Raw genomic sequence first — 24,133 nt, forward strand, 5'->3', positions numbered from 1 at the left:
TGACCATTTGTGAGATATCTCTAATTGTTTTAAAAAACACCTATTCACACCACACCACCCCACCCCCCTATAGGTGTTTCACCTTCCATCACCTATTGCAAACCAGCAAACCGGCAGACTGGGCACTGATCATGGCTCTTCACCCAGGGAATAATGCATTCCTCATGGAACATGTGGTTGCATGGGGTGACAACCACCTCCTCTATCTCGAAATCTTCCAAGCAGATGGCACACCTCTCACGACCTTCATCCTGCTCATTGATATAATTTTTGGGATTTTCTCTGTAGTACAATCTCATTACAATCCTCTTTGGCTTAGGAATATAAAATTCTTTCCTTAGCTTCTTGAAGGCCTTGTTCTGCTCATCGTGAGTAAATCTGGACTGCTCTTGATATGTAGGAACCTGTCTAGTTCTTTGGCCAGCAAGGCTTGGATAGGATTCTGAGACAAGCTGTCTCGACCTGAGGCTCAACCCTCTCGCAATATCATCATCTAATACAAGAATTTGATGGGTGTACGAGGTTGTGCTGGTAAACTGAAATCCAAATATGTAGCAGATCAAGAATCACAAAAAGATAAAAAAAGAAAAAAAAAAAAACTTTGTATGTAATGTGATGAGATGAACAGACAGAAAGTCGCAATAATAAGAAATTATGGTGGTATAACTACTTGATGTATTCATCATCAATCACCAAGGCATGACCGGTACTATTGATATGGTGCTACATAAGGTTGTAGTGCATGTGACCGAAAACCAAGTCGGGTGTGGAATGAAAATCACAAGAAGCTTCCCTACATCTAATGCCTGCTAAAGATTGATCATCTTAGGATTTTAAGAATTATTTCCTATCAAAATGGCCCTATGGATTGAAGGAAAATCTGTAATACATTACCTTGTTAAGCGGAGGTTGTTTAATCTGATGGCCTCGTCTATTGCCCTCAGTGTATCCTGTTTTCAATACTCTTTTATCAGAAATATTCACATTACAGGGATGATATATGATGATGGTTGTTGTTTGCTGTACTTAGTTTCCATGGAAGCAGTTCTGAGAAATTTCCATCAGATAGGTAAAGAGTCGACACTTACAAAAGAAGCAGGATAAAGGTCTTGTTCAGTAGAATTGGAGTTTCCCAGCATCCTCCTAGTAGTTGCGGTTCATGGCTTCTCCTTTCTCCTAAGTATTCTGAAAGTCGATTCCTTTGCAATGAGAAACTATGGTGGCTCTGGGTATTGTGTTTGATATGTATATATAGTTTAATATTCCCTTCTGTTTGGAAGTGTTGAAATTCACTCTGAACAGTTTCTTTCTTCATGTCCATTTTTATTGCTCTCTGGTGTTCATTGATCTTTATATAAAGTATGGTTCTATTCCCATTTAGAAGATGCCCTTGCTGAGTGGCTGAGGCTTATAAGAAAAAGATTGAATGGAAGTCAAGAAAGGAATCCAGTTCTTCCACTCTGCTTTGTCTTTATTAATGGTTAATGGCAACATGGAAGTAGCAATACCTTCACATTGAAAACTACGATAAAGTTATGTCGTTATGAATTACAAAGTTTGATAAGATTCGTCAAATAGCACAAATACACGTTTTTCATATGTTCGGGTTGAATATAATTACGTTTGAATTAAATTTGTATTGATCCATATATTTGACTCGTTTAAAATTTGATTTTGAATAAGTAAATCAATTGAGTTGTAAATATCTGAAGTTATGAAACTAATGATATCGACTCAAACAAAAACAAACTTGGACCTAATTAATAAATAGTATCTAATTATTAAATTGATTAATTAAGTTATATGATGTGCTACCTTTTTAATAATTAGATTGTACTTAGATTTATGTTTTTTGTTTGTATTGACATATTTGAACACGACGCAAACGTGTGCGCCAACACGAATTACCATCCTTACATGTCATGATTCTTCCAAGGAACATGGTGTGTAATATTTTCTATAAATTGAAAAATAATTCAAAATATATGCCACTTTCTTTTATCAATGGCAGTGAATATCTTATGATTTGAACTTTTTTTTTTTTTGTTAGACATGTACAATGTTTTGCAGTGTTCTCAAAATTTAATAGACAACAACAAAATCAAAGAAATAATTGTTTCTCCGTCCTTCAATTAGAGTGTGTTTGATAGTAATTTTAGGAAGTATTTCAATCATCTTTACTACCTGAAAGATAAAAAATTTCAAATGTTAAAAAAACTAGAAACACTTCATAAAATCATTATCAAATGTACTCTTAATGTGATAAAGAAATAAAGAATCTTATTTTCAATATTCAATACACTTTACCAACAAAATATGTTCAGTTATATTCCAAAGGCTATACACTTTTTTTCTGCAGCTCATTGGGCCATGCTTAGGCTGTAAGATTTTGTGGGGCAGGGAAAAAAAATAAAATTCTTCATTGAACTCTTATTTTTCAATTATGTCTTTTTGATAACCCATTTTTGAGTGCCCTGAAAAATAAGGGACCAAAGGATTTCATTTCCATTCAATTTTCAAGTTCCTTCAGCTCGATTGGAAGAGCACAATTAGCTAAGGTTTCCTAACTACTGAAAACAAAAACCATCATCCAGAATCCAGATGAAGATGAAAACAAAGTAATTATGTGTATGAGACAAGCTAAAAATCACCAGGTATTTCATTCCCCAGTGAACACAGATTCATAAAGCAAGAAAACAATTCATCTTGCACCCACAGGAAAGGCAAGCTGTTCACTTGATCCACGATCATTTGTAAGTTCTGCAAGCAACTTCTCCAGAAGTTTGAGGGACACTGGGATCCTTCTTCCTGTCATCATGGCATCCTCATGAACTGAGAAGAAGGGTGTACCTGCCCATTGGTCCACATTCCAAAAGTTACAAACGGTAAGAATTAGCAAAAATAATAAATAAATAAACACTTGAGCCACTAAACTCGAGAGCAGAAAAAATGTTTGATTCGGATTTAGATACCTAGTGCTCAAAATTTCTTTATTTCAAGCCATTGATAAACTTCTCGGCAAAAGATTATTTGCTCATAGTTGCAGACAAGCAGAAGTTCCAGAATATGGAGCCCATGGACATGAAAGCTACACGGGCTTGAAGCGGCACCACCCTGTATATGTGTTGTATAGAATTGACAAAAAAGATGTTACCCTAAAGGTTTCCAATTAACTGCACTACTCATCTGTTAAAAAGAGGTAAAATAAAAATAAAAAATAAAAAATAAATATTTCAGAGAGAGAGAGAGAGAAGTAACTTCATGACACCAAAAAAAGGTTTTCTCAAATGAACCAAAACAAACACATGCAAGCAACAATTCCTTTCCCGAAGTTGCAATAAAGATGGAGGTTTGAAGATCATGGTTTTTAATTATATTTTATTAAGAGGTCTCATCATTCCAATGTTGAACCATGATTTGATGTTGAAGGAATTGTCTCTAAGAATGCACGAGAGAAGATTTGTGTGCCTTTGTGGTCCAGCATTTAAGGGGATAATACCTTTATTTTGAACACATGATGATGCTCTTACTGAAAATCTCTGCTGCAAGCCTTCATGAGGTTGTTCTTATTCATAATTTTTCTTCCCATGTTCTCCATTCTGTTTAAATTTGTCTCTAATACATTCACTAAGGACTAAGGATGTTTCACCATGAGCAAGTTCATCACTTAAACATCAATTTCTACAATCTACTATAAATATATATATATATATATATATATATATATATATATATATATATATATTAATAGAAATACAAAATGAATCCCCATGCTCCTAAAGAAGTGGCAAAAAAGAGTTTTCATACATATGAAAAGAAACCTTTCACAAAACCTTCATCAAATAGATGAACTGACATTCATATGGAGCAGAAAAAGCTAACAAAATGTCTCCATGAAATTGTCCAAGCAATCTCACCTTCATGCTTAGGTTTAGTCTATCTATATTCATGCCAATAATAAAGGGTCTAGATTGGTTGAGGAAGGGCATCTAACCATGTGATGAAAACTTAACTCCCTTCAGTGTTTCAGCCTCTCACCAAGTTTAATTACACAACACAAATATGTTGGTATTAGCATGGTGCTTAAGTTTTAAATTTTAATTTCAATGCTAACATCAATCACTTGCAAAAATGGGACTTATTAGTGAAATAACGTATATGCAAACCTATTCATAGGTTTTACCATGTTTATTGGAGGTTCTTAACCATAAGAGGTCAACAATGTGAGATGTGAGGTATCAAGAGTTTGAGAGGAGAGCGGAGCGAACTGAAAAATGAGAGGGAATTGAAGATAGTAATACAAGAGAATTCTAGGAGAGTGGGAATTTCTTCATTCTTTTGTTTGGTTAAAAAACAAAGCCCTTTTATGGTGCTTAAAAATAGTAACTTCTACATTAATCATTTCATGATAATATGGAATTCTCTAGAGATGGGACATGTCATGAAGAAACAACAGTTCTCCTTCCCTCTCATTTTAGCCAAAAAGGGGCCAATTTATCAAGGCTTTAACTCCAACAATCAAATCAAGACTCGTCAACCAATCCTAAAGTATTTAGCGATGGGAAGGCCAATTCTACCACCCAAAAGCACCAAGTTAATTTCAAAACCCCCTAACTCTACTCATGACTCGAACAAGCGTACTAGCATAAAAGCTTGTGTCAATGGTAGCAATGGTAGCACCTTTGAGAGAGGATAGGAGATCATCAAACCACAACCATTTTGAAGCAAACAATTTTTTTTCTATAAAAGGAGTGAAACAATTATCCCTCTGAGGAACATACAATGTCACCTTAACAAGGTATAGAATAGGAGAGCCCCCTCAACATCCGCTAAGGGTGGGCATCCATGTTCTATGGACACCTACGTCACTGAGCGTAGTATGAGATAAATATTTGTGTCCAAATGATGTAGCACTATGGCATAAGGAGAGATGCAAGGAGAGCATGGACCAATGCACACATCAACGATGTAAGGTGCATCAGGTATTATGTAAATTAAGTTGTCTTAGATATATGATACCGATTCTCAAAACATATGACACTTCATAATTTGTTGTATCACACTCACATGTTACAAATGTAGCATGCAATCATTAGCCCACATGGACTTTGCCAAATAAGATATCAAAGACACCTTCCTACGCCATCCATGGACCATAGAGAAATAGAGAGGAGAATAAATACCTAGGACTTGAACTAAATATCTCTAGTTAACCAAAACTTTGATACCATGTTAAACTAATGATTTGACCAAGAAGCTTAAGCTATTAGGTAATGACCCAACAATGCATATCAAGGAAACTTAGAATAACATCTTTAACACCCCACCTAACAAGTGCACTTCTATTTTAGGCTTACACATGGGTTCAATATATGGAGAAAATAAATATCAGTGAGATTCGCATTCATAATCTCTCATAAATCAAGAATCTAATGCCATGTTAAGCTACAAAGGCTCATAGGGCAACTCAATTGATAGCTTACCATGGTATCAACACTTATGTTTATGGGAGATCATGAGTTTGAACCACATTGATGTTTATTTACCTCATTTTTTGACTCCATATGCAAACTCAGAGAAGGCTTTCTATGAAGTGAAGTGTTAGAGTTTTAGCCTAAGTCAACTTGATATATATTGTTGGCTCATTACCTAATAACCTAAAATTTAGTGTCAAATTGGTAGCTTTTCACATATAATATTATAAATGTTGTTTCCTTGTTCTCATCACCAACAATCTGCTCAAGATTGCTCAAAGTTGGCAAGGTGGCAACTAAATACAATGGTTGTGGTCATTCCAAACTCAAAGAGTTGTGCTAATTGTAAGACTTACCCTAAAACCAAATAGCACAAGCTGAGGACATCCATATTGGGCAATGTGGATAGTATGATTACTTTCTTTTTCACTTATCAAAAAAAAAAAATGATTACTTTCTTTTTCCTCGTAAAATTTATCCGAAACCATTTCAAAGTAAACTTGAGGGATAGATCTATAGTTTCATCATTTTTTAAGGCACCAAGTAAGTTTAGCATACCAAGGATCATTATAATTTGTTAATGATTCATTTGGATTTCAAAAATTGTAAGGGGACATACAAAAAAGGTAAAAAAGGAAAATAAAGAAAAAGATAAGAAAATAAAATTACTCTATTTTACTCATTTTCTAAATAGATGATAACGAACAATTTGAAAATGTTTTAGTTTTCAAATAATTTTCATCATATTTTACTGTCCTTCGTATTTGTCATTACAAAACAAATAAGAGAATTTCAAATTTCCATCTATATTTTAACACTTTTAATAGTACTTTTTGATTTCCAAATAGATCCTCGATACTTCAATTCAAAATGGAAAAATTGAGAAAATTTACCAAAAGTTCAATGCACTGACAGGGATCCAGAACTTATATCCTACACAGGAATCAAAATTAGAATGTCAAAACTCCATAAAAAATCAACCAAATCTAAATCCTGCACAGGAATCAAAATTAGAAAACTAAAACTACATGAAATATCAATCCATATTGTCAAGCTAAACAGATTTCTAAAAAGAGGTTTTTACCAGTAATTAGTGTGGGAATGGCATCTTTCTGGTACTTATTTGGAAGCTCTGAGAGCTTTCCTTGCCATATATTGTTCCATGCAAAAACAATAGCAACAACAGATGGACCGAGCACAATTTGGTTTAATAAGACCTGAAAGGAAGTGAATTTTAAGGTATTGTTTAAAGAATCTGGATTTTCCTTTTCAGGGTTGTCATTGTGAAAGAAAAAATAAATTGACATGAAAATAAAAAGAAAAAATTACCTTCAGCAACAGGTTCTCTACAGTTTGCTTTGGCAAAGCATGATCAAGATACTGATACCATGCATAAGAACCAGGGCCATAAAGAAGAAACCCATAAGAAGCCATCCGGAGGGCTCGGAGCCAATCATGGTTAGAACAGAGCATCCACATGATATCCTGAGAGAAGCATTTTGGTCAGAGAAGAAACCCATATTTAGATAAAAAGAAAACGTTGCAAAAAAGAATCTTGAGAATGACATGAATGCATTGAGAAGGTTGTTGCAAGGAATCAATTCCCTGTCTTACTATCAAAAAGACAACACAACAAAATTACTGGACATAATAAAAGTAAAAAATATTAACAAAATAGGAAAGAAAAAGTACAAACTGAGATTTGCATCCAACAAATTCAACTGCACAATAGCAAGAAATACAAAACTCAAACGCCATTACCTAGTGTGGCCCATTCCTGAGTTATTGCACCAAGGGGCCCTTCCCCAATCTCAGAGCTCAAGTCTGCATATGCACTCTTGACAACCCAAGATTTTGAACACTGAATCAGTCTGAGGTCCTTTCTTTTACTACTAAAGAAAGACAGAACTTATATATGTTTGTATCACATAGTTCTAACAATCCCAGCAACCAGAAAGCACATCAAGGTGCCCAGTTGGTTACGGCAAATGTCAGGATGTGTGGTAGAGGCACACAGTCCTGGGTTCAATTTTTTATGCTGGTAGAATGTACCAGATTACCCAGTGCTGGATGTGGCAGACACGATCAGCGCATCCTGAGGTTTATGTCCCCAGGGAGAGTCCAAAGGGCTCACCCCAAGGTTTGGGGTTGAATGCACCCCAAGGTTTGGTCCCCATGGAGAGTCCAAAAGCTGAAAAAAAGGCAGCAGCAATAGGATAAACCTGCAATTTTCCCAATGTCCTGGTGCAATATATGAGAAGCTATTCACTCTCAGAATAATGGAATCAAAACCTTCCATGCCCCACCCTGGGTTTACTATTGTTACCTGAACCTGGGCTTACATATTGTTGATTTGATAGTCTGTATCAAATGTTTGATATTTTCTGAGAAAAACATTAAAAAGGTACAACCAAGTTCCTGAGAGCCATTTCATAGTTCTCATAATCCTCTCATGTGTGAAAATTCTGCATACAAATGCAAATTACGGCCTTTCCAAATCAAACCAGGCAGCTAAACTGTAGAACCAAAAGGAATCCACCAACCAGACCTTGTCCCAGTCCTGGTGGTTTAGAAGCCGTCTATTATGGCCTTCACATCTAATTTGCAACTGAAACATTTCTAATTATCCAAGTTATCACTTTCATTGGCATTTGGTATAGTTGTTAGTAGCATAACCTACAAAACTAAATCTGTTCTCTTGATGAAAAAACTGGGGAAAATAAGGGGCATTTCGAATCTCATTTCTCTTATTAGGCACATTTAAGAGGATGCCTTTGATTCAATGAATGCAAAAAACTTAAGGTCAAAAACTTCAATTTCTAGACATTTCCTACATTTCCCAGCAACCAAAGAGAGCGAAGCACTTCCTGTTTGCTTGATGAGAAAACAAAAGAAGATAAGAGAGCTGCTGAATCTTACGAGTAATGACACAGTGATAGTGTTTGATTCACTAAAATTGAAAATTTTATGATTCAGAACAAGAATCTCTCTCCCCTTTACTACATTTTTCCAGGAATCAAACATACCATAAAAAAATAATGAGGAAGAATTTCGGTACTAGCAGTGAAAATTTTCAGAACTTCAACTACATAATATTTCCTACATTTTCTCGCCAACCAAACAGACCACAAGCAGCAGGCACTACTAATGACATACTGACCTTGGAAAAACCAGAATCAGAAAGAGAATTTCTCTTTCTATAGCGTTCGCTAAGTTGAGCGATGGTGTCTCCGGCGAAAGCAAGAGAACCGGCGGTCAGGGCTTGTTTCAGAGGGAACCGGTAACCACCTCCGCTAGTGGTTCGATCTACTGAATCAGAAGATTTCGAACTCCTTCTTCTTCTCCCCTGCCGTTTTTGAGATTCAAATGGACGCCACCACAGGCCGCCGTGGCCTCCACCGGCGCCCCCCAAAAGTGAACCCATTTTCAGGCAAAAAGCACACAAAATGGAACGTTTTCACAGACATTAAATAGTCCAATCAATATAGACACGTCATCATCTGGTTGATACTTTCTGATAAGTCCTAAAATGATGTGATTTCGAATTAAAAAAAAAAATCCAAAAACAAAACCTTAGAACTTATTTGGTAGGTATTTTTCAAAAAAGTTAAAAAAAAAAATTGATTTTTTAGAACAGTTTTTAAAAATTGTTCTATGATATTTTATAGAACAAAAGTCCATTTATAAATCTAAAGTTATTTTTAACTTGTTTTTAATATTATTAAATATGTTTTTAAAATAATTTTTATGTTCATAGTTTTGTTTCTAATTATTATATATGTTTGTATAATTATTCATTAAAACAATTCTAAAAAACAATTGTTCTTCAGTTTCAAATTATTAAAACGTATTTTTCAATTTTTTTGTTCTAAAAAACAAAAAATCGTTTGTCTAACAAGGCCTTAAGCATTGTTTGAAGAGTGTTTTCGAAAATCATTTCATGTAAATCATTTTTTTTATAACAATTTTTAAAATTTATTCTTTATTATTTTGTGAAATAAAACCATGTTTGAAAATATGAATGTTTTTACCTATATTTCAAAAATAACTTTTATGTACAATACTTATTTTTAATCATTTTATGTGCTTGTATAATTATTTTTCAAAATAATACTTAAAATATAAATGAAATTAATTAAAAATAATAAAAAAAATGTTCTTTGAAAATATTCTAATTTTTATTTTTAAGAATAAGGGCTTAGGTAACTGTTGTTAAAAATAATTATGAAAAAAACAGTTTTAAAAAATTGTTCTTTAATTTTTATAGAACAAAAGTTTATTTGAAAATGTAAAATATTTTAAATCTGTTTTTAATATTTTTGAATATGTTTTAAAAATAATTTTTATGTCTAGTATTTTATTTTTAATCATTTTACATGTTTGTATAATTATTTTTTAAAATTATCCTTAAAAAATAATAAAAAGAACTAAAAGATGTTTTCCTAAAGCACTCTATTTTATGTTCTTAAGAACAGAAAATGGAAAATATTTTTGTGGAATAGATAAATGAAAATATTTTTTTATTATTAAACGTGTTTTCAAAAAATATAAAAAAAAGAAAAACATTTTTGAAAACAATTACCAAACAGAGTTAAGATAATTATTTTAAAAAAAATTAAAATATTAAAATATTTATCAACTCAAAATTTAAATATATAAGTCTACTTTTTTGTAACGAAGTCTTTGACTATCTATTGAGTTGAAGTATGCGAGTTTAAGTAAAAATACACCAAAATAATTTAATAAAAAATTTTTGAGAAAAATTAAAAAATTCAATCTTATACTTTCACTTGTATTTCTTTAAACTTATTTTTTAAAAATAAGAACTTTACACTATGGATAATGTCAAATAAATCCTTTTATAAGATTTTTTTTATATAAATAAATAAATATAATAATACGAAAACATGAAAGCAAACTGTAGATATTCAAACATATCATATAAAAACTTTTAGTGTATTACTGATCCTGTTGCTCTGAGATTTATGGAAACTCAACTGCATTTCTAGTGTCAATTTGCTTCACAAATATAAGAATTATTTAAATTGAAATTAGAAGTTTTTTAAAATAGTTTTATATTATTGAAAATAAAATAAATCAATAAATAAGAAAACAGGTTTGTAATGAGAAAACAAAAAATAGTTTTATATTCTTAATAATATAACAAATATATTTTTAGATAATATCTTCTAATGGTTTTCATTTTGTTTAAGATTATCTAAAAAAAATAATATTATAAATATAGAGAATGATTGAAAATAAAACATAAGAGAAGGAAATTAAGTAATATCCAATTTAGTGGGGCAAGAGGCTCCCCATGAGGTAGGTGTGGGACCTTGCATCTATCAAGGTATAAATCCATTTCTCATCTAGGTATTAGATAGAGAAAGGGTTATTCGGACAGCGTCCTTATTCATTATACAAGTAATAAATGTTTCAAACCGTTATGATATGAGCAATCATGAACATAAACGTTTGACTTTAAGCCTAAAAATCGTTATTTGTAAGGCCAACTGTGGGTCCATTTAAAGCATTAAAGAGGCACATAAAACATCACAACTCTGCTAAAATAAAATGTCATCAAACATCAATTTCAAGTATGAACTAAGCTTCCTAAAAAAGTCATAACTTGTTTCTTCTCAAAACTAATTTAAGCTTCAGAGGAACGTACTCAAAAAAACCATTTGAACATACTTTGTTGCATATATGCTTGTTGTTTGCCCAGAGAAATTTAGTTGGAAAAAACATTGTTGGTCATCTACCAACAGTAGAGAACAATGTTTTGCTATTTTGAGTGCTTGACAAATCAACCCAAATCATTAATTTATTATACACATAGACTTGAGCTTATCCATCTTGTTTGTGTTCCTAATCTTTCTCTTATATCAAGTATTCATTAAAGCTCACGATTACCAAGAGTCTCATTTGGTACTTTCACACTTAGTCCTTCAATCATTGTCGGACGCTCACATTGTGTTGTTGACATGTATGACTTAGTTACGCTTGTTGAGTATAGTAAATTAAAAGAATAAATTTACATAAATGTCTTACAAATAAAAGTTACTTTTAAAACATGTTTGAAAATATAGAAAAGAGGTCAAGAATATTTTAAATTCCTAAATAGATTTTTGTTTTACAAAATATCATAGAATAATTTTTTAAAAATAAATTAATTTAATTTTTATTTTACTATTTTTAATATATAGATAATAATAAAACATTTTTTTTAATAAAATAAGTTATAAAAATATAATAATTTAATTATTTATAAAATATATTTATTTTAATGTAATTAAAAAAATTTAAAAATAAGTTTTAAAAAAATAATATAAAATAATTTCAAAAAAAAAAAAAAAAAAGGGTTAAACAGGGCACCCCGCCCCATTTACCTTTTTAAATGAGATGGAAATGAAAATTATTTTGAATAAAATGGGTGAGGTTGGGATGGGGGCGACTCGTTCCAAACCTGTCTCATTGTCATCCCTAAAGTGGTATAAGGTTTTAACATACCCATAACCTCCATTATAAAGTTCAATATGATAACTTCACCATACCTTAAAGATATGAGTGAAATTACCATATCATAAATATTGAATTTCACTTATGATCTTAAAAATAGAACTTTCCATTTAATAATATTGATATCAATGATAATTGGTATCCCTTGACTTAAATATGTTAATACAAGTGCTTAGAGTAGTCTCTTTTATCATAATTTAGGTGGTCAAAGAACTGGTATGTCTACTTTGTTCCATATTACAACAAAGACGACAAGTTTGATTGCATAAAATCTCCACCTAGTAACAAATTCTAGGCTTGTCTAAAGTAAGCTAAAATTTTTATGATTCTAGGATACTATTGTTGGTTCAAACATAATATTAAGAGCATTATATTTTAGTATTTATGCTAGAGTTATGACAATTGAATATTCATAATAATATGAGTGTCTCATATATTTGTTTTAAAAAAGTTGTTATTCTAACCCAAAACAAATCAATTAAACCTAATTGTGTGGATTGGAAGAGAAGTATATACACATAGTTTTCACTACAAAGCAACTCAAATGGGTTAGTCTTGATCTAGCACCTGAGCCAACTTCATGACCTCCTCCCTTAGAGGAAAATGATGCATGTCAAAAGTGGAAGAGGGATGAAGAGATGGCAAAGTGTAATACCTTGAGGTCACTCAAAAGTATCTTGCAACAACAACACTAGTCATATGCCATTACAACTTGCATGAGATTTTGAAGGACAAGGAACAAGTTAACTGACAGGCCACCTTGAAAACCATCATAAATGTCATCATGGATTGAAAAATCGGATTTTATCGGCGATATTTTGCCGATATATCGAATATTGGGCGAGCTCAAAATGATATTCAACACCGATTATCGATTGAGAGGAGTATCGGCAAAATCGGCGATATATCGATAAAATATCGATTTAATAGAAATATCGGTTTAGAAATATCGATTGTGTTGATCAATATACAAGTATTTTAATTTTTAATAAAATTAATATAAATGACTATATGCATTTTTTTTTTATGAAAAATATACTTTATTTTTTATTTTATATAAATAAAAAATTTAATAAAGCAAAATATTAGAACTACAAACAAGTTTTGCCTTTTTTAATTAAAATTACTTGATTGTCAAGTGTCAAAGTTTAATTTATTTAAAAAAAAGAATAATAAAAATAATAAATCTTATAATTTGTCATGTCAAAGTTAAAAGAAAAAAAAGAAACACTCACTGGGTGGACAATTTTGAAATATTGATGATTTTCAAGGTTATATTCCTAAACTTTTTAAAAATGATTTTTTTTTTTTAATGGCACGGGTAATCATGATTCTCCCAATAAGGAAATGGAATAAAAAAATTTCTGCATTGATTACGAATTCTGACTATGTCACTCTGCAGCAGAATACATTCCAAGATGTATAAAAAATCATTATAGTTGGAGATTACAGTTCATAAGTTTCTACTGTTCTAAAACCGATTGCTAGAAAAACCGGCTCCACTTCATGAAAATGAAATGAAAGGAAATACTCAACATGGTCTTTTCATACCAACAGGTCATAGTAAAGTATAATGTTGGCTGGCGTTGATTTATAGAGCATGCATGGAAGACTAAGAAAATGTAGAAAAGAGAATAATTCAAAACCGGTGTTGTAAGAAAACAGAGTAGAACAGAGTATTTTGGAAATCTGGAAATCTGGTGTATATTCCATTCATCAACTTAAAGGGAAGAAGATGCATATATACAAAGTATTGGTCAGCCTATTTTAGGAATCTATGAGCAAACGTATCAGTTACAATCAAACAAAATAATCTTCTATATACAATCAAATATCATCCTCAAATTACGGGATCCTTGATTCCTTTCCCATAATACTCCCCCTCAAGTTGGAGCGTGTATGTCAAGAACGCCAAACTTGTTGAGAAGGGAATGAAAAATTGATGAATTGAGTGGCTTAGTGAACAAATCAGCAAGCTGGCAAGACGATGGAACATGAGCAGTTACTATGGCACCTGATTGAATTCGTTCTCGAACAACATGACAATCGATTTTTATATGCTTGGTACGTTCATGGTAAACTGGATTAGCAGCAATATGGAGTGCTGCTTTACTATCACAGAATAGTTTGGCAGGTTGCGAGTGTTCTACCTTCAAGTCATCCAACAAATACTTGAGCCATGTAAGTTCACATGTAATGGAAGTCATTGCTAGATATTCTGATTCAGCTGATGACCTTGACACTGTTGTCTGTTTCTTGGTTTTCCATGAAATGAGAGCTCCTCCAAGAAAAATGCAATATCCAGTCACAGATCGTCTTGTGATCGAACATCGAGCCCAATCTGCATCACAAAATCCTCTTAGTAGCAAATTTCCTTTTGCAGGAAAATATAATCCTTGTCCAGGTGCACCTTTAAGATATTGTAGAAGATGATGAACAACATGCAAATGAGGCTTTCTTGGTTCTTGCATAAACTGGCTTAAAATGTGAACTGAATAACTTATCTCTGGCCTTGTAATGGTAAGATAAATGAGTTGTCCGACCAATCTTCTGTAAGTGGATGGATTCTTCAGTAAATCTCCTACTGTGGGTAGGAGTTTATTATTTTCTTCCATAGGTGTCGACAATGGTTTGGCCCCAAGCAAGCCTGCTTCATCGACTCAACAAGTCATTATATGGACTTAAACAAGCCTGCTTCATCTAAAATATCAAGAGTGTATTTTCGTTGGGATATTGAAATACCATCAGTAGAACGAGCAACTTCAATACCAAGGAAATATCGTAATTGACCGAGGTCCTTGATGCGAAATTTGGTGTGGAGAGACTCCTTAAGAGCTGCAATTACATTCTCATCATTGCCGATGATGATCATGTCATCTACATAGATGAGCACAGCTGTGAAAGAATTACCAGAGATCTTTGTGAAAAATGAATAATTGGCCCTTGATTGATGGAAACCATCTTGTTGAATGGTGGCAGAAAATTTCTGAAACCAGCTACGGGAGGCTTGTTTAAGTCCATATAATGACTTGTTGAGTTGACATACCATAGGTGTTTCCCCCTGTCGACGAAAACCGGGCGGCAATTGCTTATAGACTTCTTCAAGCAAATCACCATGAAGAAAGGCATTTTGAACATCCATTTGGTGAAGTAACCAATATCGAACAGCAGTTATAGCAAGTAAACATCGAACTGTAGTTAACTTAGCCACAGGAGAAAAGGTCTCCTTATAGTCAATCCCTTCGCGTTGAGTGAAGCCTTTCGCCACCAACCGAGCTTTGTATCACTCAACTGTGCCATCAGAGTTATATTTGATCTTATACACCCATTTGCACCCAATTGGACGATGACCGGAAGGGAGAGGTGTGAGTGTCCAAGTGTGATTTTGTTCAAGAGCATGGAGTTCTGCAGCCATAGCTTCCTGTCATTTTGGATCCAATACTACCTATTCATAAGTTGTAGGTTCCACAAGAGTGGTGATGGCACAAACAAAATTCCGATATTTTGGTGAGAGTTGTGCATAGGAAATATACCGAGTCAAAGGGTGACACGTACTTGACAAGGAAGAAGATTGGCTGGAAGCAACCTTGGCGGTGTGGTAGAGATGAAAATTCCGGAGTTGGACATTTGGTTGCTTGATGCGGTCAGAACGACGAGTAGCAGGAGGTGGAGGTGACACAATGGTGTCAAGATCAAGTGTACGTTCATTAGAGGTAGACTCAAGAGATGAAAGCAAGGGTGGTGGCTGATCATCGACTTGTGGTTTGGTTGTCTCTGTGGTTATGGGTTCATATGAGGTTTGTGGTAAAGGAAGAACGACCACATCATGTTGTTCTTCTTGTGGATTAGTGTGGAACGGAAATATATGTTCATGAAAGACAACATCTCGGGAAGAAAAGAATTTATTAGTTTCAAGATCATAAACCCGATAACCCTTTTGACCAAGAGGATAACCAACAAATATGCAACGGCGAGCTCTTTGATCAAATTTATGTGTGGGTAAGAGATTGGTGGCATAACAAAGACATCCAAAAGTTCATAGATGATGATATGAAGGCAGCTTGTTATAGAGAAGTTGGTATGGCGATTTGTGAGAAAGAAGGGGTGTAGGTAAGCGATTGATTAAATAGCAAGCCGTTTGAATACTTTCCCCCCAAAATTTTAACGGCAAGTTTGCTTTAAAATGAAGAGCTCTTCCCACATTTAAAAGATGACGATGTTTTCTCTCAACCACCCCATTTTGTTGGGGGGTGTAAGCACATGAATGATGGTAATTGATCCCCTTTGTATCCAAATACTGTTTCATAGAGGAAATTTCAGTCCCATTATCGGTTCAAAGGGTTTTAATGCAACGATTAAATTGGGTTTCCACCCAAGAAATGAATGATTGCAATATCCCTTGTGTTTCAGATTTAAAACTCATGAGATGTATCCAAGTATATCGAGTATGATCATCAACAATTGTTAGGAAATAACGAGCCCCAGAGTGAGAATTTATTCGATGTGGTCCCCAAATATCACAATGTATCAAATCAAAAGGTGCGTGAGAAGAAATGAAACTAGATGGAAAGGACAAACGAGTTTGTTTGGCTAAAGGGCAAATATCACAAACATGCTTGGAATCAAAATAAATTTCAGGATTAACTTTAGCAAGAACTTGAAGAGGACCGGATGATGGGTGCCCAAGACGTTGATGCCAAAGATCAAAATGTTTGTGAATGGCGTAAGCCAAGGCTGGATTTTGGTCTTGTGCGAGGTAGTAGAGGCCATTATGTTGCTTGCCCAGGCCAATCGTCTTCCTCATAGTAGCGTCCTACACAACACAAAAATCGGAAAAGAACATCACTATACATTGTAATGCCCGCGTTAGTTTATTAACTGATAGTAAATTAACTTGAAATTGTGGAACTTTGAGTACGTCATCAAGTTTAATGTGGGGGGTAACATGCAATGAACCAATTGACTCAATATGTGCTTGACCACCATCTGGCAAACTAATGGTAGTGGTTTTGGGCAAATTTTTCGGATCTAATAATTTGGCTGAGGAAGTCACATGATCTGTGGCTCCACTATCAATAATCCAACACATATTTAAGTGTGGGCAATTCGGAATAATTTTGGATGATGGCATATTTATACCTGTGGCATTTGCAAAATGTTGTGAATTACCACCATTGTTTTTCCGAATCATAGCCATTAATTGGTTATATTCCTCAGTTGTGAGCCTTGGTCCATCATTTGTTGGAAGAAGTTTTGCTTCTGTCTCCACAGCCTTATTTGTTTCCATTTTCACATTGTTTGCATTTGAGTGACGTTGATTGGGAGGCTTCACGTTCTTCCCATGGAGCTTGTGGCCAATCGGAAAGCCATGTAGGTAGTAACACTTCTCAATGTTGTGATAATCACGGTCACAATAAGAGCAGTGCAGTAGAGTCTTTTGCTTTTGAACCTGGTGTGCTGAAGTCGCCTTATTGTCCCGATCTGCAAGCATGGCATAATGGTTCTTGTTCCCATTATTGAGAGAAACTTCAACCTGTTTTTCTTGTTGAAGGACAAGTGAGTAAACTCGGCGTGTATCGGGTAGAGGTTGCATCAATAAGATTTGTCCACGAATGACAACATAACTATCATTCAATCCCATGAGAAATTGCATAACTCTCTTTTTTTCATCTCTTTCCTTAAGTTTCTCTAATCCTCCACAAGAGCAGGATAACACTTCATGATAGGATGAAAGTTCATCCCAAAAAGCTTTAAGCTTTGTGTAATAAACCGAAATTGATTGCTGCCCCTGCCTATGCTCCACAATGTCTCGCTTGATCTGATAAATTCTTGAATCGTTTCCTTGTGAAAAACGTTCTCGCAGATCTACCCAGATTTATGATGCTGTTTTGGCATAAATCACACTGTTGGCTATGTCTGGATGAATGGAATTCAATAGCCATGAGATCACCATATCATTGCAACGTTGCCAAGAAGGAAAACTATCATCAGTCGAAGAGGGTGGCTTAATGGAACCTGTGACGAATCCAATTTTGTCTTTAGCACTCAAACTGATCCTCATAGCCCGACTCCATGTGTTGTAGTTATCTCCTTCAAGTACTTTGGAGACAAGTACCATACCCGGGTGGTCCGAGTGGTGTAGAGAGAAGGGATCTAAAGCTTCTGTGGTAGCCTTAGATGATGTCAATCCCGTTTTGTTGATGTCCATGGCAGCAGCTGTAACGAGGAAATAAGTTGCGGAAGCGCTTGGAAGAATTCAGAGTCACCAAGTTTGGTGCTCTGATACCATGTAAGAAAACAGAGTAGAACAGAATGTTTTGGAAATCTGGAAATCTGGTGTATATTCCATTCATCAACTTAAAGGGAAGAAGATGCATATATACAAAGTATTGGTCAGCCTATTCTAGGAATCTATGAGCAAACGTATCAATTACAATCAAACAAAATAATCTTCTATATACAATCAAATATCATCCTCAAATTACGGGATCCTTGATTCCTTTCCCATAATAGGTGTGCTCTGAAATAGCTTCTGGGATTACAATGGAGCCAGAAGGCTCTCCAAGTGAAGGTTACCGGAAAGTCCCTAGGAGGGATATCTCCACATTGTGAAACTCGCTTAAGTTGGTGCTGTATGAAGACTTGAATTGTCAATGGCGTAGCACTGTTGCTTTCGTTATACGTTCCTGTGCTTGCTGATGAGGCCCTAGTGCCTCTTCGTCCGGCAGGTTCATTGTAGTTGGTCAAGACATTGAATGAAGTGGGGCCAAAGGGAGTAATGCCCTTCTCACTCGGCTTTGCAATGACCTTGTTTACTTTGACTCGTGGGACTTGGGTTCCACAATGCTTTATTGAATTTTTTTGTTTTATTTTTTATTTTTTATTTTCTTGGGATTCACTTGGACAAAAATTATAGATAAAATGGAAATCGATTAAAATGATAAAATAATCAAGCCACAAAAGCTCATCGAATTCAAAAGGAAGAAGGTGAAAACGAAAATTTTTAAATTTTCAGTTACAACCAAATAAAGACTAAATAAAATTTCATAAAAGCATCACACTTTAATTAGAGTTACAGCCAGGTAGGTTGACGTTTACCTAGGTCCTGATAAAGCTGATGGCATAATTGGAGTAGCAGCAGCAGCAACCTTGTGAGCAATGCCCCTAGGTAATGGTGGATACGAAAAATTGTAATCCAGGTCATCTTCAATATCAACCAGACCCTCCAAAGCCTTCACCACCACGGACATGGAAGGCCTCCTGGCATAATCATTTTGTAGGCACCATGCAGCAACCTTCATCAGCTCCATAACTTCTGCTCCATGTCTCTGCATATCCTCACTGTTTTTATCAACCATATCCAACACTTGTCCTTCATTTGCCTTCCTTCTGAAAATACCGAGTAAATGCATATCTTCTTCAGGTTGAGATCGGTCTACATTTCTTCGCCCACACAGAATTTCTAACACCACAACGCCAAAGCTGTAGACGTCCACTTTTTCTGTGATAACTGAGCTCAACCATTCGGGAGCCAAGTAACCCGGGGTCCCCCTCATTGTTGTTACAACTTGGCTTTGGTCCTTGTCAATCAGTTTTGACAGTCCGAAATCGGAAACTTTTGCATTCAAGTGTTCATCCAAAAGGATGTTTTGGGGTTTGATATCCAAGTGAAATATCTTCTGCCTGCATTCTTCATGGAGATAGGCTAGTCCCTTCGCTATGTCAAGGATGATCTTTCTTCTGGATTGCCAACCAAGAGCAAGATGTTGGTTTTTGTGGAAGATCCATTTATCCAAGGATCCGTTACACATGTACTCATAGACTAAGAGCCTATGTGATTTTTCAGCGCAAAATCCAATCAGTCTTACCAAATTGACATGGTGAATGCTGCCTATCGTCTCAACTTCAGCTGAGAATGATTTCTTTACTTGAGCTAAACCTTCAAGATGCTTCACTGCGACTTTGACACCATTGCTCAAAGTGCCTTCATAGACTGACCCGAATCCTCCTTCCCCAAGCTTGCAACTAAAGTTTTGTGTTGTAGATTTCAAGTCTTGGAAGGAGAATCTAGTGGGCATTCCTGATACCTGATCTAGGTAATCCTCCTCAAATTCAATAGAATCCTTTTTCTTTCTGAAAAGAAAGAAGCAAGTGGTCATAAAAATAAAGACACCAAAGAAAGCTGCAAGACTTGATACGACTATAACTCTAGCAAGCCCTTTTTTCTTCTGAATTATGTTTCCAATATCAATAGGAGAAATCGCCACTTTAAGGAACGTGAATGAGTTAATATCACCCCGATCAGTGGTCATCAATGAAAAGACCTCAGATAGAAAGCAGCAATCCCCATGTAAAGGATCGTCTGTATATTTAAAAACGGCAGCTTTGCATGAACAGTTGTTCAAACAGGCCTGCTTGCAATTTTCTACATTTGTACTGCTAATGTCAGAACTGAAGGCAAAGTAGCCTACGTGTTGAAGCTCAAGAAGATGATGATATTGAGAAGAGCCGCAAGCAATGGGTTTAGTTGCAGAGCATCCATGACTGGGTAGGTTGTCATCTACTTGCCGGAAATAGTTTGTTCCATTAGGAGATGGTGGGGGACAGCTACACTGTCTTTCTGAGCAAATACCATATTTCCCGCACACCAGTGGGTATTGACAATCATCTACATCACTTAGATGATTCGGAAATGATAACCATTCAGTCAGAAGATCAGCCGCCTCCCAGTCAGAACCTTTCCACCTGTAGGCTCTCAAATGACCATCCGGCCCCAGTTTGATGAACTGAGCAGAAAAGTCTGTAGGAATGGAAATCCTTGAATCTGGATAGTTTGGGTCAGCACCATGTATGAACCCATCGAGGCTTTCCTTCCCTAGTAAGATATAATTTTGTTTTGTTTTACCTTTTGTGTCTGTATCCAAGCCCTCAAGACGATAATAGAATTGAGGAGGATTGGACTCTACATAAGCTACCAGAGCTTCATTAGTAACGGAAAGTGATAACATACCTTCAATCCAGTTATCTGTGGGTAAGCTGGCTGTAAGCTTCTTCCCTGAAACCATCTTTTGGCCCTGAAGTAGAGCATCAGTGGGGTGGTCAAAAGACCGCCAAACCGTAGCATTGTTTGCGTCAAAGAGGACAACATCTCCGGCTTCAGTCAATTTTAAGCCTGAAACACTCTTTCCTGTTGTGTTTGTGGACCAAACAAATTTGCCATCAGCATCCTTCAAGATCAAGTCTCCTCCTCCAGTTAGCTGTAAAGTAGCATTTACCCGGACAGGATCGTTCCGATTAGCAGACCACACTAGTTCTGGAGAATCCATAAGAGGGAGACTGTATGCGGGGCAGATGACAACAGCCAAGAGGCATTCGTCTCTTAAATAGCGGCAATAGAATCCAAAGCAGAACCCTGCACCTTCGCCTTCGATGCAAAGAATGGGCAGCACAGTGACCATCTCATCCCCCTGGCCATATGGAAGCTCTTGTTCAACGTTAGTCCATGAACTGGAGAGACGTGCAATATTAGGATAATCGTCCGAATCTTGGGTAGCACCACGAAAGAGAGAGATGAGGGCGAGGAAGGACAGAACAGCAACATAACAAGACTCCAATCCATGCCAGGCCATTGCTTTTCCGGATAATAAAGAAGCTGGATTTAGATTTCCACCCACACAACATTGAAGGAATGCCACAAGAGATTAAGAAAATGGACGAAGTTCCAAACAACACAGTGGAATTTAAAGGTCAAGTCAAGTTTAAAATTTTGCCCCTCTCCCTCTCAGGAAAATATGAATGTTGATCTATTAAAAGCTTGTTTGATGTGATTTTAGATTTTAAAAAAAAAAATTGGACTTTTTTTTTCTAGTATTAAAAATATTATATATGATAGATATTTGAATTTCCTTTCTATGTGACATAAGAGAAGTAGCTATTACCTTATATTTTAGTCACATTAATATAAAGAAAATGCAATAATAATATTACGATATTTTATTTGATATATTTTATAAACATTATGATTTCGTATTTCTTCTTTCTCTCACCCGGCTGTTTGATTCAAGCCAAAGACTTTTTGTTAAGAGTCTTCTTTTGCGTGGGTTTAAGGTTAAGTTGACTTTGTCACAATTATTTTCCCTAGTCACAATTTATTTTTTATATTATTGTTTTCATCTAGTCATGAAAGGCCATATCATGGATGAATATGCTTGCCCTTTGATATTTTCATTTTCCATGGATGACTCAATTTTGGGTACTAGAAGTCTACAATGAACATTCCTGACAAGCAAATTTTAGAAAAGAAGAATGTAATTCATCGCATTCTTTACATCACCCTAAAGTCTTGTAGAACACTAGCATTTCTTAAGGTACAGATTACAACATCTCCAAGGAAAAGAAAATTTGCTTCATTATTGGTGAAGCTTTTTGATCTTACAAATATTGATTTCACTATTTCTAATATTAAGAGAGTTTTAAACCAAGGCCCTCTTCTCACCTTGGAAAAAGCTAAAACAATGGAGATCCAAAACCCAGGAATTTTGGCCTACACTGACGATACAAACTAAAATTACATTGAAACTTCATAGAGGAGGGACTCCCTTTCACCTGGGTCCTGACAAAGTGGATGGCAGTAATGGAGGAGTAGCACTAGCAGCCTTGTACCCATGGGCCAGATATTTTCCTGATAATGGTGAATATGAAACCTATAATCCAACTTAATTTCTACTCCTACTGAACCCTCCAAAACCTTCACCACCGCAGACATGGAAGGCCTCTTGGCATAATCACTTTGCAGACACCAGGCAGCCACCCTCATCATTTCCAGTACTTCCTCTCCATGTTCTTGCATGTCCTCACTGTGTTTATCAATTATGTCCGCCAGTTGCTCCTCTTCTGCCTTTCTCTTGAATATGCGTAGTAAATTCATATCTTCTTCCAGCTGGGATCGATCTATGTTTCTTCGCCCACACAGAATTTCCAATACCAACACACCAAAGCTGTAAACATCCACTTTCTCTGTGATGACTGAGCTCAACCATTCTGGAGCTAAGTACCCTGGTGTTCCTCTCATTATTGTTACAACTTGGCATTGATCCTTGTCAATGTTCTTTGACAATCCAAAATCAGAAACTTTTGCTCTGAAATGTTTATCCAAGAGGATGTTTTGAGGCATAATGTCCAAGTGAAATATCTTTTGCCTGCATTCTTCGTGGAGATGGCCAGTCCTTTGGCTATGTCAATGTTGAGAAAAAGTTGTTTGCTAGCTTTTGTCCTAGTCTTTTGGGAACTTGTTGTGTTCAACAAGTTAGTTTATTATTTTCCTAGTCTGTAGGTGTTAGTTTTGGCACGATATGTAGTGCCTATTTTCTTGCTTTTATTTGTTATATATAAGCCTATATAAAGGCAGTTCCTTTTGGTTGAATAAGATAGACGATCAATATTTAGTCAGTTCTCTTTTTACTTGTTTCAGCAGAAACATTATTATTTCTTTTCTTTATCTGTAACAGTCAAGTGTGATCTTCTTCCTTGATTGCCGACCAAGAGTAAGGTCCTTGTTTCTGTGGAAGATCAATTTATCCAAGGATCCATGGCACATGTACTCATAGACTAATAGCCTAAGTGATTTTTCGGCACAAAATCCAATCATTCTTACCAAATTGACATGGTGAATGTTGCCTATTGTCTCAACTTCGGCCAAAAATGACTTCTTAACTTGGCCTAAGCCTACAAGGTGCTTTACCGCAACTTTCATTCCATTGCTCAGAATCCCTTCGAACACCAAACCAAATCCTCCTTCCCCAAGCTTGCAACTAAAATTTTTGGTGCTAGCTTTCAATTCATGATAGGAAAATCTAGTGGGCATTCCTTGTATCCAGTCTAAATAATCCTCCTCAAGTTCCAAGGAGCCTCTTCTCTTCCATAAAAGAAAAAGGCAAGCACCAATGCAAACAAATACACCCAAAAACTCTCCAAGACTTGATCCTTGTACCAGTCGAGCATGCCCTGTTTTTTTCCCAATCATGTTTCCAACATCCCCTGTCTTGGTCTGCACTTTAAGAAACAAAGATGTGCCATAATTGTATGTTCCATCCATTTTCTGGAGTGAAAAGACTTCGGATAGCAAGCAGGAATGCCCAATT

At 35.3% G+C, this 24,133-nt stretch overlaps 3 protein-coding genes, 1 long non-coding RNA gene and 1 pseudogene across 4 annotated transcripts; all 5 read right to left on the bottom strand.

Moving 5' to 3' along the window:
* Positions 1 to 512: 512 nt before the first annotated feature.
* Positions 513 to 1,151, bottom strand: LOC117927167. Its single transcript, XR_004653299.1, has 3 exons — positions 1,089 to 1,151; positions 895 to 950; positions 513 to 536 (listed from the first exon to the last, which is right to left on the bottom strand). It is a non-coding gene; the product is annotated as an uncharacterized LOC117927167 (long non-coding RNA).
* A 1,324-nt stretch (positions 1,152 to 2,475) lies between these two features.
* Positions 2,476 to 8,898, bottom strand: LOC117926098 (protein Mpv17-like). Its single transcript, XM_034845181.1, has 6 exons — positions 8,635 to 8,898; positions 6,804 to 6,959; positions 6,559 to 6,691; positions 6,368 to 6,407; positions 2,973 to 3,114; positions 2,476 to 2,850 (listed from the first exon to the last, which is right to left on the bottom strand). The coding sequence occupies exons 1-5, from the start codon at positions 8,896 to 8,898 to the stop codon at positions 3,027 to 3,029; spliced, it is 681 nt and encodes a 226-aa protein (XP_034701072.1). The 3' UTR covers positions 2,476 to 2,850; positions 2,973 to 3,026.
* Positions 8,899 to 18,965: 10,067 nt separating this feature from the next.
* On the bottom strand, positions 18,966 to 21,622 carry LOC117926100 (G-type lectin S-receptor-like serine/threonine-protein kinase SD2-5). The gene has a single exon (XM_034845182.1). It carries the CDS (start codon positions 21,620 to 21,622, stop codon positions 19,088 to 19,090), a length of 2,535 nt encoding a protein of 844 aa, XP_034701073.1. The 3' UTR covers positions 18,966 to 19,087.
* Positions 21,623 to 22,530: 908 nt separating this feature from the next.
* LOC117926101 lies at positions 22,531 to 23,472 on the bottom strand (annotated as a pseudogene).
* On the bottom strand, positions 23,444 to 24,106 carry LOC117927201 (G-type lectin S-receptor-like serine/threonine-protein kinase SD2-5). Its single transcript, XM_034846640.1, has one exon. The coding sequence runs from the start codon at positions 24,085 to 24,087 to the stop codon at positions 23,488 to 23,490; it is 600 nt and encodes a 199-aa protein (XP_034702531.1). The 5' UTR covers positions 24,088 to 24,106; the 3' UTR covers positions 23,444 to 23,487.
* Between the last annotated feature and the right edge of the window lie 27 nt (positions 24,107 to 24,133).

This window comes from Vitis riparia, chromosome 12 (assembly GCF_004353265.1).
Source record: "Vitis riparia cultivar Riparia Gloire de Montpellier isolate 1030 chromosome 12, EGFV_Vit.rip_1.0, whole genome shotgun sequence".
Classification (NCBI taxonomy): domain Eukaryota; kingdom Viridiplantae; phylum Streptophyta; class Magnoliopsida; order Vitales; family Vitaceae; genus Vitis; species Vitis riparia.